General features: G+C 49.2%; 1 protein-coding gene across 3 annotated transcripts in view; it reads left to right on the top strand.

The window, feature by feature from the left end:
• The window catches only part of MVB12B (multivesicular body subunit 12B), a 182,552-nt gene that overhangs the window by 90,900 nt on the left and 75,521 nt on the right, over positions 1-16,131 (top strand). For all 3 annotated transcript variants that reach the window (XM_045790926.2, XM_087869368.1, XM_045790927.2), the window contains exon 7: positions 12,508-12,602. In XM_045790926.2, coding sequence (XP_045646882.2) covers positions 12,508-12,602 — 95 coding nt within the window. The remainder of the gene's footprint in view (positions 1-12,507; positions 12,603-16,131) is intronic.

Raw genomic sequence — 16,131 nt, 5'->3', positions numbered from 1 at the left:
AGCACCACATGGTCAACACCCTCCCCCGGTCCCACCCAGAAACCTGTAAACGTGGTTTTACGTCTGTACGGTATTCTGAATCAGACACTTTATAATGTCCTATAAATCATATCATGTTTATAACGTTTTATAATGTTCCCGTTTTTGAGTCGAGCGTCATGATTCCGAGCTGCATTTTGTGATTTTTTCCCCCCATCAGGGTTCAGACCCAAGCTGTATCCCCTCAGGCAAGCTGCTGAGCCTTTCTGAGGCCATCTGTCAAATAGAGATGATCTCAGCGCCTGGTCGGAGGATGCACAGGATCCGGGTGGGGGTTACGGGATGCGTGTGAAGGGTAAGCCCTGTGAAAGTGGCGGCTAATGTTGTTTGCTTGTTTTTATCTTAAATAAGTCCTTTCCCACGGCTCCGGTTATTTCCTCAGGCGACATTTCTAGAGGGAAAGCAAAAATGCCGGTCCTTTTGTCTGCTTCCTTCCCCGTTCCTGAGTCTTAATTTCAAATCCTCTGGAGCATGTTTGAGTGTATTTCTTTCAGAGAAAGGGACGTGAATGATCTTTTTTTTTTTTTTTTTTGTCAGTGTCTTCACATATAAAAGACAACTTGAAAGAATAAGCTTCTGAAAAGCCGCTCTCTCGCCCTTGTACTTCTGTGGCTCTGTTGTCTTCAGGCACATAGTAGGATAGAGGAAAAGTCTGAAGTCACCGTCAGTATCTGCCAGGATTCATCTAGGGGTGGGTCTCCGTTGCCATTCTGCAGTCCTGTCAGCCCGATTGGCTTCCTTCTTTAAGCCTTTTTTTTTTTTTTTAATGTTTTTTAGATCAGGAAATATTTTCAGCTTTACTACAGTATACTCAAGACACGATAGAGGGCACATATTTAAGTAGAATTTGATGAGCTTGGATGTATATATACACACTGATGACACCAACACCAAAGTCAAGGTCATGCATATATCTGCCACCCCCAACACTTCCTTGTGCTCCATCATAGTCCACTGTCCCTCCTCAGGCCCACCACTGATCTGCGCTCTATCCCTATGGGTTAGTTCGTACCTCCTAGAATGTTCCGTAATGTAATAGAATAATGCCGCGTGTCCTTTTTACCTTGCGTGTTTTACGTGGCATTATTATCTTGAGATTTATCCCCCTCAGGTGTATCAATAGTTTGTTTCCATTTTATTGTTGCGTAGTTTCCATTGTGTGGATGTTCTTCAAAACATTTATCAAATCCCCTATTCCTGGACCCTTGGCTCGTGTTTTATTATAAATAAAGCTGCTTAGTGTGTCTGTGTACAGATCTACGTACAGACCTGTGCTTTCATTCCTCTTGGGTAAAAACCAAGAAGTGTAATGGCTGGCTCGTATGATAGGATATGTTGAACTTTCTAAGAAACTACTGTTGCCTGCAGCGGTGGTACCATTTTACATTCCCACCAACAATGCTTAAGAGTTCCAACTGCTCCGCAGCCTTGCCCACGGTTGGTACTTTGGGCCTGCTTGATTTTTGCCATTCTAGAAGATACGTGTTAGCACCACACCGTGGCTTCAATGAGCACCTCCCTAATGACCAGTGACGTTGAACATCTTTTCATGTGCTTATTTACCATTCATACATTTTCTTTAGTGAAGTGTGTTCTGATCTTTTGGCCATTTTTTAAAATTGGACTGTTTGTCTTCTATTAAGTTCTAAGAGTTCTATGTAAATGCTGGCTGTAAATTGGATATGTGTTTTACAGCTAGCTTCTTCAGGTCTGGGTTATCTTTTCATTTATGTTAACAGATCTTTTAAAGAACAAGAGTTTTAAGTGTTGGTGAAGTCCAGGTGATTGTTGATTTTTTTTTCTTGTGTAGTTTGTGCTTTCTGGTGTCTTATTTAAGAAATTTTTGCCAAACTTAACTGAGGTCACAAAGATTTTACCCTTGGTTTTTTGTTTTTTTTTTTTTTTTTGAAGAGGCCATGCTATGCCTGTGAAGTCAAGATGCATTGAAAGAAAAAGTATGAAATCCTAGGACTTCCAGACTTAATGATTTACCCTTTCTCTTTCCTCTTTTCTAAAAATAGTTCTGTGAACCTCTTGGGTCATTTTCTATATGGCGTGAGGTAAGCGTCAAGGTTCATTTATTTGCATGTGGCTATCCAGTTGTTCCAGCACCATTTGTTGAAAAGATTACCCTTTCCCCATTGAATTGTCTTGGTACCTTTTGTTGAAAACTGATTGATCACATATGTGTGGGTCTATTTCTGGGCTCTTCATTCTGTTGCATTGATCTATATGTCTGTCTTTATGACCTAATACCACACTATATTGATTATTGTACCTTTACACTAAGTCTTGAAATTGGGAGTCTGGAAATCAGGATTTATTTAGCCATGAGTCTCTTTATCGATTTTCTTGGAATGTTGGAAGCCCTATTGGCTTCTATATTTAGTTGTTATTGTCGTTTTTTAATTAGACAAGCTTTAAACTTTTTTTTTTCTGGTTGTTACTTCTCTTTTAATTGTTGTGATTTCTTTCTTTCTAACACCTAGAATAATCAGGTTGGTTCTCTGTGTTTATCATAATTTTCCTCCTCATCTCTGTGTTCATTCTTTACATTCTGAAATCTTGGGGGGCTTTTCCATGACATTACTGCTTTAGTTTTTTTGGAATTTTATTTCTCTCTTTCTAATGCAGATAACTTTCTCTATATCCTACAGTAAATTCTTTTTTAGAGCTAATGTTTTTATCTTGTGTGACATTTTTTTATAGACCTGCATGAGGGTATATCTAGACCGGGTGTTGGCCAAAAGGCAGGATGTGTGAATTATCCCCTCGTCTCACTTAGGAGCTCATTATTTGGTAGATAATCTCCTGATTCCTCATTCCCTTTCTCTGCTCTCGTTAGTTTTTGGAGAGGCTCAGTGACAGGAGGCTGGCTGGGGCCGTCACCGGCCCAACAAATCATCCAGGCTTGGTTTTTCTTTAGAAGAGGCCTTACTTTAGAAGAGGTATTACTTCATCCTCCTGATTGGATTTTTTTTCCCCCAACTATTGATTCTTTGTACCAGTGAGAGTGAATAAACAACTGTCATTCCTCATTATTTGGGGGATATACTCTTTCTGTCTAAAGCGGCCTGCCACTCGTGCCTGCTCTGTCCCCCAAACACAAGTCTATATTCTCTAAGGGTTCAGTCACTGCCATTCAGAAGAGGGACTCACAGGCTTTCGGGGAACTGTGAGGTGGCTTTTGTGTGAGGAACATCACGATCCAGTTCGGACAACCAGACACCTGGCTCCTCTTTCCTGGCTGGCTGACTAGGCACTGTCACCTTCCTGGCAGGCTGTGCCTGTTAAATCAAGATGCATTTAAGCAGAGAGTATCAAACCCTAGGCCTTCTGGACTTAATAATTTTGTCTCTTCCTTTCATCTTGTCTAGGATAGTTCTGTGAATCTCTTGGGTCATTTCATATTTTTATTCCTGCTCTGCTCTTTTTTTCCTTTATATGTATTGACAAATATTTGATAGCTCTGCCATTCGCCCTCGCAGGGTTCAGGCAAATGGGTAAAAGGAAAAGCAAAAGCAAAACCTTCAATTATCTTAGACTACTTTATTCTTGAACTAAATTTTTTTAAAAAGATTTTATTTATTTGAGAGAGAGAAAGAGAGGGAGTGGGGGGGGGAGGGGCAGAGGGAGAAGCCGACTGAGCAGGGAGCCTGATGCAGGGCTCAATCCCAGGACCCTGGGATCATGACCTGAGCTGAAGGCAGACACTTAACTGGCTGAGCCACCCAGGTGCCCTCAAACTAAATTCTTGAGAATAGTTACTTGCCTGGCACTAGCAAGTGAGTCTTGTCCTTCTGTCTTTTTTTCCACTTGTGGAAGCTTATTAACATTTTTCCATGAGCACTTTTTTCTTTAATGAAGCATACCATCGAGACCAAGCCTTTGTTCTTGTTCTTACTACTCTTCTTAGCCCGACCGCACCGACTTCAGACCTCAGGCTTTTGTAGAGTTCGGTTCAACAGTTGCCCTACAGTAATGGTTTTCAAACTTTCTGGTCTAGGACTTTTATATCTTTAAAAACTGAGGATTCCGAAGAGCTTTTGTTTACATGGCTTGTGTTTATAATTACCTTATTAGAAATTGAGCAAAATGGGGGCACCTGGGTGGCTCAGTTGTTAAGCATCTGCCTTCGGCTCAGGGTGTGATCCCAGGGTTCTGGGATCAAGCCCCGCATCGGGCTCCCTGCTCTGCTGGGAGCCTGCTTCTTCCTCTCCCACTCCCCCTGCTTGTGTTCCCTCTCTCGCTGGCTGTCTCTCTCTCTGTCAAATAAATAAAATCTGAAAAAGAAAGAAGAAAGAAAGAAAGAAAGAAAAGAAAGAAAGAAAGAAAGAAAGAAAGAAGAAAGAAAATTGAGAAAAATTGGAGCATACAAGTATGCAGAGACCTCAGAGCAATGAGCCCATAAGTCACGCAACTTTGGAAAAATTCTTTCTAGGGCGCCTGGGTGGCTCAGTCAGTTCAGGGACTGACTCTTGGTTTCGGCTCAGGTCATGATCTCAGGGTTGAGGGATCAAGCCCAGCATTGGGCTCCCCATTCAACAGGGAATCTGCTTGAGATTCTCTCCCTCTGCCCCTCCCCCTGCTCATGCTTTCTCTCTCTCTCTCTCTCTCTCTCTCTAAAATAATTAAATCTTTTTAAAAAGTTCTATCTGCTTGTGAGAGGAGAGCGAAAAAAATGAGTGGTATCTTAGGTTTTATTATGAAAACAGTTGTGACCTAATGGACTCCCTGAAAGTGTCTTAGGAACCCCCCGAGGTCCCTGGAGCACACACTGAAAACTGGTGCCCCTGAAGGTGGTTTTAATACAACTGTCAGCCCCTGCAAAACAGAACGGGAGCTGTAGTTTCACACCACAAAGCTTCCTTTGCAAATGTGCGTGCACGTGTGTTCACACGTTTGTGTATAGAGGTGAGAGATAAGGGGCACCTGGGTGGCTCAGTTGGTGAAGCGTCTGCCTCAGGCCTGGGTCATGATCTCAGGGTCCTGGGATCAAGCCCCGAGTCCGGCTCTCTGTTCAGCGGAGAGTCTGCTTCTCCCTCTCCCTGCTGCTCCGCCCACTTGTGCGCTCTCTCTCTCCCCGACAAATAAGTAAATAAAATCTTTCTTCAAAAAAAAAAAGAGAGGTGAGAGAGAAAAGTGACGTCTGTCTCTAACCATGAGTCTGCCTCCGCCTTACCAGCCGTTCCCTCCCTGCTGGCCTCTGACAGTCTGAGAGGACAGCAGCAGCACCGCTGCCTGGGCGGAGTCATCTTCATTATATGTGGCCACTGGGTCCAGAAGATTAATGGTAACATTTTAAAAATTCACACAGACCTGGAATCAGCACTAGAAAATACAGATTTAAATTAACAAGGAAAAAGTAGAATCCCATCAAAGGAAATAAATCGTGCTGGCAACTATTGTCACCTAATAAAATGTACTCTAACTGAAGGGCTTTTATATGGAGCTGTCTGCAGCTTAGTGGCCATGTTAATTGAATAAGGTGCCTAAAACTGACTTGGGGGGAAAAATGAAATTTCCCTCAGCATCTGTTTAGCCAGAGCCGTTGTCAGCAGCCTGTGTGATGCTGACCCGTTTGTTACACAACAGCCAGTCCCTCCCGCAGAGAGCGGTGGTCACTCCGCAGGGCACATCTGTGTCCTCTGGGCTGTCCCCCGTGGGGCGAGTGGGAAGCAGAGCTTGGCACTGGCCCCCTAAGGTTTAGGGGCTTGTCTCGTTTTGGAATTCTCCAGGGACCAGACAGATTTTGGAATAATAAGCCATCATTTGAGTCAAGTGGCAGAAATTGTTGGCCTCGGATGGTCAGTTTGTTCCAATGGTCCGAGGCCTGCTGGGGATGGTACGAGAAAGTCTTCATCTCTAGGTGCCTCCCTAGGTAGAGACGGTTTCCTGAGTCCTTACGTCTACCTCTTGGCCTGCTAGTGATCTTTATGAACTCTCTTAAAATCTAAAACACATGGCTTTGCTCACGGAGTAATCAACAATTTTGGGGCCCACTGAAATGACCTTGCCAAACTTCCTGTCCACGGGACCCTAGCAGCTGTCACGCTCTCAGGCTGCTCAGTCTGGCTAGAAGCATGGAGTGCCTACTCGTTTTTAGAACCCCTCTGGACTGGGTGCTTCAGAAGAGCTGAGCATCTAGGGTCCACGGTCTGCCAAAGTGCCTGGCTTCTTTCTTCTTTCCTCTGCCAGCAACACCCAGCATCGTGAATGGCATGTTCCTTTAATCTCTTCAGACGATAAGGCTGTGGGAAAGGAGCCAATGTGTTGGGTTCACCAATCACAACTTCAAGTGTGAAAATGAGGATTTTATATCTCTTCTCACTAGCTGCTACAGTAACAGCCATGGGCTCTGGCTGTTAGTCTTGAAGTATTTTAAAGGACTGTAAAATATTTTGTCAGACAGTTGTACCATAATTTTTTAACCAGTCCCGTATGTTCAAGATCTGATTCCAGTTTTGGGCATTAATAGCAATGTCATGATGAATGTACTTTTTATGTATTTACTGTTCAGAAATAGCTGCATTTTCCAGTTAACCAACTCTGTCCTCCGGATGAGAAAGAGACAGGTGGGAAGTTTTCATGTAAGTTTCCCCAAATTATCTCAAAGTACAAGTCAGAATTGGAATCACGCATTCATCCAGGTATTAGGTAATCCTACAGGGCTCTCATATTTTAAGTGCCCATCGTGTGCAGGGCACTGTTCTAGGCACTGGGAGTATGGTGGAAAGTGTAGTGGAGATCATGTTCTGGTGACCTGTGAACAAATCAGACAGTCCTGTCGAGTGGGAGGGGTCTGCAGAGAGGAAAGTGGGGTGTTGTAAGAGCGACTGGAGACAAGGTGCCCCAGCAGGCATCTAGGGGGTGGCCTGCCTGCGGGAGGAGCCAGCTTCTGGAGAGCTGGAAGAAGAGTGTTGAAGGCAGAAGGAACAGCAAGTACAAAGGCCCTGAGGCAGGAATGAGAGTGTGGGGACCTGGTAAGGTTGGAGGATGTGAGTGCAGGGACCGTGAACAAGACAAGCTCAGAGAGGAAGGATGGGCTGGAGCTGGCAGGACCTCCAACCACGGGGCAGTTGGATTTCATTCTGACACAGAGGGAGGGCACCAGCGGGTTCTGTCATGGTCCTGGATTGAGGCCCGCGTAAGTGGGACGCTAAAATAATGGCAGGAGTGGGAAGGATCAGAGTAGGAGCTGTATGTGAAATTATAACAGACCTTCTCCTTCCGCATGCCCACCACACTCCCGGTTCTGTGCTGTCTGCTCGGCCCGGTTGTGAGATGTGCACGAGGAGGCCACACGCCGTCCCTGAGGGGCACCCAGCTCGTGGGGGTGGTGCTGGGACTTGAACCTACATATGACAGGCTGACTCTGGGGTCGGTGCTCTGCCTCGCTGGGTATGTGGTTGGGCCGTAGGTTGTCCCGTTCTGTTGCCCTGCCCTTTGTGAGGTGATGTCAGAGGGACCGTGGCCCGCCTGCCAGGGTCATCAAGCTGGTAAGTGGCCGAGGTGTGAGTCCTCAGCGTCATCGCTTTCAAAAGGGTCTCAGGATGGACTGTGCAGTCCTCACTCTGTGTACCTGCTTGTCAAGGTGATACAACAGGGCAACTTTGGGATAATAGTAATAACCCCCGGAGGACACATGGACGAACCTTTTCGCTAATTCCCAGCTTTCTGTTGGTCAGCTTTACTTCCGAAGGCCCCCCGTTCCCTGTTCTGTTGAATGGAGTTAACTGTTCCTATCGGAAAAGGCTGCCAAGATGATGCGGCGAGGGGTGTACGTGAAGGAACCCAGCCCAGTGCCTGCCCCAGCTCCCCCCACCTCGCCCCCAGCCAGGGATCTAGAATTTCCTTTCACTGAGACTGTGCTGATCACAGAGTCTCCCTGGTTCCTGTCGTCTGTCACTTCCAGGCTAATCTGATGTGGCAGCACCCCTGGGCCTCTTTTCCTTCAACAGGTGACTTTCTCTTCCTCTTTAACCACTGGTTCTCTGTCCCCTCGGCCCAAACTGTCCATTCTCATTACAGGAGGCTTTGCTGTGCCTTTTCACCCTCCCGTCCCCACATCCCCTCCTTCTGTGTCCCAACAACAGAAGTGAAAAGCAGCTGTTTGCAGCGGCAGGAACTCTTATCCCAAAAGCTGTCCCTGGTCGGGGGCCTCTCTCCTCTCTCGCTGCATCATACGCTCTTGCAGCAGTTGCTAGAGCTGGAGTTCGGGGTGACTTCATCTCAGCTCACCACATTCCTGGTCATTCTGTCAAAGATGCAGTCGGGTTTGCCACTCGAATGCTCTGTTAATTTCACATGCACTCTGTCAACCACACATTGTCTGTAGGAGGAGATCAGAAACTTTCTTTTTCTCTCTCCCACCACCTCCCACCACCACCCATAAATTTCCGATCGCCACCACTGATTCTTTCTTACATCATACCCGTTTTCTTCCAGGGCAGAGAGGAGTGAGATGCCTGGTACGATACAGAGACCGCTCGAGTCTGATTGGCAAACACACACATGGGCAGAAATGGAGTCATAGACACTATGGCAGTTTATAGCAAAAAGATCCAGAGGTTTTAATGGAGTAGGTTCAATATTTGATTTGGTCAACACATGTTCAACCGTTGTCTACTCTAGGTCAAAAATCGTCCTAGAAAATGGGGTACAACATTGATGAGCTTTGCCCCTGCTCTTAAGGAGGTCACAGTCATGTTAGGAAGATAGGCTTATATCAAATGCTTCAAGTATTTTGTGCAAGTTGGAGAGAGAGAGGGGACATGCAGACATTCAGTGAGCCCAGAACAAGCCCAGGGAAGATTCTACAAAAGAAGTCATGCTTAGCTGGGATCTTGAGGGATGAATAGGAGTTTGGAGAGTAGGTAAGGAAGAAATGGAGATTCTGGGAAGGGAGCAGCCTGGATAAAGAGTCAGGCTAAAGCTTGAACAACACACGGCATATTCAGAGATTTACAGGACTTTCCTTCTTCTGGGTAGAGGGAGAAGGAAACAGTGACAAGAGACAGAATCGGGAAGGGCGGGCTGGTGTGTGAGCCTGGCTGAAGTCAGGGGAGGGCCGGGGATGAGGCTGCCTAGGGAAGCCATGTGGAATGAGGAGAGAGTTCAACCAGAACCCTACAGCAACTTCTAAAAAGTTGGAGGAGGAGCCAGAAGGGACCATCTGGAAGGAAGAGAGGCTGGCCGAGGGAGGAAGGGTTGCAGAGCGCATCCGCCAGGCACAATCGACGTCCCAGAGAAGCAGGAAAAGTTGAAACCAGGGAGTCCACATGGGGCAGGGCAGCTAAGGAGCCGGGCGCCTGATTTCTCTGGTATATCGTTTGTTTTTAAGTCCCATATACCATAGAATTTCTCCCAGACTGTTCAGAGGGTCACAGCAGGACACTTGGGCAGGAACTGTGAAGGGTCTACACACAGTACGTGCTCAATAATTGCAGTTTCATGAGAATCCCCACTGTAATTTGCTGCTCCATTCCCGTCTACCACAGCATCTCCGTTTTACCTCCTCACTTTCCCACAGGCAGGCAATCTTTTAAAATTGCGAATTGGATCTTTTCACATCTCTGCTTAAAAATCCTTCTGGATCAAGTCAGAGCTCATGCAGGGCCCCACTGTGCTGTGGCCTCGCAGCCCTCTTCTGCCTGGTCCCACACCCTCTCCTGGCCTTCAGGCTCTAGCTACTCCAGCCTCCTGCCAGGTCTTCCCTCCGCCAGACTTCCTGCCACGTAGGAGTCTCGCTGCAGAGCCTGGAGCCCTGCTCCCCGTCTTCCCGGCTGGACGGTCCTCAGTTCCACAGCACTTCCTGCTTTCTGTGCATGATCCCATCTATAAGCAGGTGTTCCTGTGACTTTGTGGGCATTTTCATGCCCCCCCTCTACTGCAGGGTGAGCTCTGTGCACACTCCGAGGCCCCATCTCTGCGTTTTCTCCTGCCGGACTCTTGGCCCCTCTTTAACCACTGAACGGCTGGGCTGACCCTGTTTTCTCTTCTGGCTTCTGGTTGGCGTCTTTGCCGCCATCCAGGTCTGCCTGTCTTCCAAAGTTCCGCTAGCACCCACCTCCTCCACGAGCCTTCCCGAATGCCTCCAGCCCCTGGAGGAGCCACCACACTGCACAGATGTGTGATGCCCTTAGTTTGGCTGGATGCACCTTTTGAAAGTGCTTAGAAGGCTTAGAAATCTCAAGGTATGGCAGCCCTGCCTCGTCATTCTTCCCTGGCTTCTGGAAATGCCCTCACTGTGGTACGATGAGTGCAGTAACAGCACCCACCTCAGCCAGCTTCGTGGACGTGCAGCCGGCACTGTCCCACCAGGCCCCAGGCTCAGAAGGCCGCATGTCTGACATACGGCTGTGCTGTCGCTGTCTTGAGATTCTGACTGTTTGAACCAGGGCCTCACATTCTCCATTTGCGCTGGGCCCTGCACTTGCCTTGTAGGGGTAGCGCAAGGAGCCAGAAGAGACTGCATGAGCTCTGCACCCCCCGAGGCCTGGCACATGGCGGGCATCCTCTGCGGGGTCACCTGTCATCATTTTAGCTCTGCTCAACCACAACCACAGTCAATAATTCATTCTTCTGTTTGCTCAGCTTCATTGACTAAGTGCTGTGGTCAGAGGCGTTGATCAACTGTGTAAAACCCTCCTGCACCTGCTCCCCATCCTCTCAGGGTCCCCAGCCTGGCCAGCCTTCAGAGTCATTGCTGGAGCTTGTTAGAAATAGATTTCTGGCCGCACCCCAGGCCCACTGAAGCGGACTCCCCAGGGTCGCGGCTGTGACTCTGTATTGTTAGCAAGTGCCCAGGCAGCTCTAATGCCTTCGTGTGTGTGTGCTGTGATGGGCGGAACAGAGTTAGGAACCCTCGTCCTCGAGGACGAAGTCTTGCAGCATGGTAGTGGTGGGTGTCCAGTCCAACCTGGCCCCAGCCTGCCTTCCCAGGCTTGCTTCCACGCGTACCCTGACCCTGCGCCAGAGTGTTGGCTTTCCCTGACTATCCAGTGAGTCCCTTTTACTCCATCAGTACCCACGTCCTCCACTGAGAAGGTGTCACTAGAACCCCGGCCCCTTTATCGGAACTCTTGTGCTCACTCAGCACCCAGGTGCATGTCCCGTCGCATCTGGTGGTTTATTTCTGCGCCTCGATCCCCTGTAGCCTGGCAGCTCCTTCAGGGAGCTCACCTCTGCATCCTTCGTTAGCATTGGTAATGAGCAGACACTCACATTCACCCCACACATGTCAGAGTCTCCCCATGCTTAGGTCTGCTGGATCCCCACTCCCCCAGCCCTGAGTCCAGCCAATGCTGGGCAACCCCGCCCCCACCACTGCCTGGTTGAGCCAGGCTGTTCCGTGACACAGGTGTTTGTCTCAGTGCTCACCCTGCAGCCCAGCAAACCAAATGCCTTTACAGACTTTGGTGCTCATCATGTCGCCGAGAGACTCTGTGGGAACAGGTCTTGCCTAGAGAACCTTCCCTCCCAGGAGCCTGTATGTACAGGAGTCATTCCTAGAGGTCATGCATTTGTTGTATGAAAAAGGCAACACGTACAATGCAGAACTTTGTCATAAATGCTCCCTTCCTCAGTCTTTTCCCTTTTGGAAATGACTGAGTGCGGCTGAAACTGAGGCTACTGAGCTAGTTCGGGCCAATCCCCAGTCCTCCCAGCAAGAGGCTTTATTGTTGTTTTATCCCCCAGACCTGTTGGGTTTGAAATATATTTCCTATCATTTTGATCTTTTTTGCGTTTGCTAAAGGCAGCTGATGACCACACCAAATGGATTATTTACTTTGAATACTCACTTAGGCTCTGTGGGCACTGTGAGCTTTAATGGCCAACACCTGTGCCGTAAAAAGACCGCGTTGGATCGATCGAAGGTGATTTCCTGAGCACCTACTGTGTGCTCCTGCCAGAGGGCGAACATGCAGATATAGCAATTCAGAAGAGCATGCCATTCTGATTCTCAGTGGTTGTTCGTTTTCCTGGACTCACGTGGTGGTAATAACACATCTTCCTTCGCAACGTGCTTCTTGCGCGGTTCTCCATGGCCCTGCGGGACAGGAACAAAAGCTACTGGATGGATGACGGAAGCAAGATGGCGGAACACACCAAGGCTCCTGTTCAGGGCCCTAGTGTTCTGCTCCTGTTGGCGTATTCTGCCCAGCGGGCAGAGATCTAGGCTAACTTGCCAGCCTCCTCGAGGCACCTCGCACATGCCTTATGGCTTGGGAAACCCTTGCCTCCACCTGGGTGTTCTTCTTGAACTTGAAAAAGGTGGTTGCTGATGTCTGGAAGCTTCTGAATTCCGTGGGGGGGATTCGAGCTGTTGGGGGGGGCCTGCTCACCAGGGCACCCCCTCCTCCTGCCCCGTGCTGCTGTGGGCTGTTGGTGGCACGGGTGCTTGCTGAGCCTTGGGAAGTGCTCTGTGCGCCCTGTAACCTCCTTTCTCCTCCGTCTCTTTCTCAGGCACATCTCACTAACGCTCCCTGCTACCTTCCGAGGCAGGGGCAGCACTCGGGCTGACTACGAGTACCAGCACTCCAATCTGTACGCCGTGTCAGGTACGTGGGGCCTCTGCTCGTGGCCAGCTCCCGCGTCTGTGTCCCGGGCACCACCTCCCTCTGCGTGTCTCCTGGCTTTGAATGGTATCTGTCTTACCTCTCTTTTTCCCTCTGCGAGCGGCCTGTCCCCTGCAGAGATCAGCCCTTTCCTTCCTCTGTGTCACCGCAGCACTTAGAGAAGGGCCAGATACTCAGCGCATTTTGAAACTAATGATGAAAAACAGTGTGTGGATTTCACGCACTTGAAGGGAGGTTTCCAGAGAATAGTCACCGCATTGTTCACCTGCCAGAGCCACGGTGGATTTCCCGTGGGGTCTCGGGAGCAGCCCAGAGCTGAGGCCCAGTCTGCACACCAGCCTGTGTCCAGGTCTGTCCTCACCTCTCAGTTCCCAAAGCCAGGTTTGTGGCCAGAAGGGACGCAGGCGGTCTCCCCTCCCGCCCCCATCATGAGGGTCTGTGATTTCTGAACTCGGCCTTGAAATGGGTAGTGGTACCTTGGCAGGAACCTCAGCAGTGTGAGTTTGCCTTTCCACCTTCACCCAGGGAGGGGAGCGCTTACAGACCTGATTACAGAGCGGAGATTCATTAGGTGCCTGGCAGCACAGGTGACCGGCTAAGAGCCGGGGAAACCCACAAGCTCACCTCCGATTATCCTCGGCCTCCATCAGGGGCGTTTGTATCTAAGGGGGAAGTGGCAAATCGGTGCCACTTACCAGCACGTGCCCTTAATGCTGAGTGACGTTTTGAACATGGGAACATGGCACTCATTCATGTACCGTAATGAATCCGTTATTTAAAAGGTAATCTTTTTTCTAAAAATTGCAACTTGGGGTTACTAAATAGATGAAATAGAACAATGGTATAATTCATGTCAGTATCAGTTTCTCTTGTTATGATCACTCCCTAATAGGTTTGGAAATATAAGCAAAAGCCAGTTGTTCCAATTTCTGGGTGAGGGCAAGGGAAGACCCGGGATGTCCTTAAAGCCCCGGCCCGGCTCCCGCGGGGGCAGAGGGAGCCTGTTGTCTCAGAAAAGCACCTCCAGGGAGAATTTCTTTTGTGCTGTGGCTATTTCAGCAAAGTCGACAAGGAGCATAACAAGTGTGGAAAGATGACCTATTTTGTAGAAAAGCTGACTAGTTCCCCAGATGCTTCGTGGCATAGTGGCGCGGAAGAGGTCTGTGAAACCCAGCGGGGCGGCCCCGTTCCGGATGCGCAGGAGGAAGGCTCAGTCAAAGCAGATGCTTTTTTCCTTGCAGCTTGCAAATCTTTTTCCGGCCGCGGTGTTCAGCTACCCCCGCCTTACCTGGGTTCTCTGATGCCTTTCCCAGCTGTTGACATTTCTGCAGAAAAGGGCCCACAGAGCGAAATCTCCTCTGGTTTGGCAGGAATGTTCCTGTCTGCCTCTGGACCAGTGCTTCCTCGCCCCGCGGCTTTGATGAGGTGTTGTCTGGGTTCATTTCAGCTGTGCGTTTAGCAACACCGAGGTAACAGCCTCAAGACACAGGGGAAGCCATTCAGAAACTTCCTGTTACATTTATGTAAGTGGCAGTCGGTTGGATTTTATCTTCCAAACAGAGGTAGTGGAGGCTGCCCACCCCCCGGCAGCAGGCAGCCCCCAGCTCCTCAGCGGCTGCAGGCACCAAATTGCTCCACCAGGGTCCAAGACTGCTTTGTGGGAACGGTGCCAGAAAGAGCCCGCAGGACCCGCTGGCTCCGTGAGGCCTGCAAGCTCAGCACTGGGCAACCACGGAGCGGCTGGGAAGCCTGCCCGCCCGCCCACCGGCTGCCTGCCTGTGAGCCGTGCTGGTAGAAGGGAGCAGAGACCACCCCTCACCCCCCTCCCCCGCCATGAACAGCGTTTGGCACAGAGTGGCGCGTCTCAGTTTGGGATTGCAAAGTTAGGGTTTTGGTGGTTTATTCCAAAACAGTCACGGCAAAAGTGTGCCCCAGGCCCTTGCCCGTGCCCAGTGCCCGATGCACGGTAGCTGGAGCTCGGCCGCTCATGAAATGAAGCGTCACACTGTTCTGAGCTGGCTCTGGCGCCTGTCCGCCACAGGCGTTGGGGGCTCGGCCTTCGGTGCAGACTCCTGGTACGCTCTGGTTCATTCCTGAAAACGCTGAATGAGGGCTCCCTTCATGGGTGGGCCCTTCCGAAGATAAATAGATTTCCAAACTATGCAATTTGAAAAGCGAGCAGCCCTCGTTTAACTTGTATGTGTGGTTATTAAAGTAACATTACTTTTCAGTTTTTTCTCAAAGGCATACCCGTTCGTCCAGCCCTTCTCCTGTCCCTCTCATGGAGGCAGTTCTTGCCTGTCAGGCCTACAGAGGGAAAGACAGTGCTCAGAGTTGCTGGAGTAAGGGGAGGAGACCGTACGGAGCTCTGGCCCCAGCACAAAGAGGTGCTCGTGAGCTGTTTATGGGAAGGAGGAAGGAGAGCCTTTAGCCCAGGGTCTGCCCTGCCCAGCAATACCCTCTCTGACCTCTGGAGCAGGTGACCATCCTGATGTGCTGCTTGAATGCCTCTGGTGTCTGGGACCACCACCTCCAACCAGCCCGTTCCATCTCTGCGAGGTCCTCCCTTGCTCAGCTGGGCTCGTGTTCATATCCATCCAGCCATTTGGGGTTCAGATGCGTTCCCTCGGCCAAAATGTGCCGGCTGTTCAGCCAACAGTTCTCTCGCCCACAGAAGTGGGGTGAGGGGCTTCTGCTAACTCAGTGCTGAAATCCTGAGAAGCTCATGTCCCTTGCGGTGCCACCTTATACCCTCATCACACGGCCACAAAGCCCACCTTTGACCCTCACGCGTCTGCCAATAAGAGTTTCTGCTAAAAAAAAAAAAAAAATACAGGTGTACAGAAAGATTTATCTATAGGGATGAGCACTGCTGCTCCTTGAAACTAATACTCAGAAAAAGGGGTTGGGGGTTGGATCTCCTAAATGTCCAAAACAAAAGCAAAGAGTTAAATAACAAAACGTTCTTACAGTGGCCTTAACTCTTCAGGCATCAAAAAATGATGATTTGGGATAACAAGGTGTCGGTAAATGTTGTTAAGTGACAACCAGCACGTGCTGTGAACCCATTTTAAAAAAATATCCAGGAACGCCTGGGCGGCTCCATGGGTTAAGCATCCGACTCTTGATTTCTACTTAAGTCATGATCTCAGGGTTGTGGGATCAAGCCCCATGTCAGGCTCTGTGCTCAGTGAGGAGTCTACTTAAGATTCTCCCTCTCCCTCTGCTCTTCCCCCTGCTTGCACATGTGCTCTCTTTCCCTCTCTCTCTCTCTCTCTCAAAAAAAAAAAAAAAACAAAACAAAAACAGGAAAACCCAAAGGTCTGGAAAGATACCTGCCAAGGTGTTTACAGTGGTTTTCACCAGCCTTTCCTGCTCTTTTCTTCTTCTTTCCTTCTTCGCAGTGTCTCATTTTTCTATGTTGGCAAGTGTTACTTTTATAATAAAAAGTTTGGGGGTGCCTGGGTGGCTCAGTCAGCTAAGTGCCCAACTCTTGGTTTTGGCTCAGGTC

Source organism: Ursus americanus, chromosome 18 (assembly GCF_024610735.1).
Source record: "Ursus americanus isolate L20-20 chromosome 18, mUrsAme1.1.p, whole genome shotgun sequence".
NCBI classification, from domain to species: Eukaryota; Metazoa; Chordata; class Mammalia; order Carnivora; family Ursidae; genus Ursus; species Ursus americanus.
This window is presented reverse-complemented; position numbering and strand designations above follow the sequence as displayed.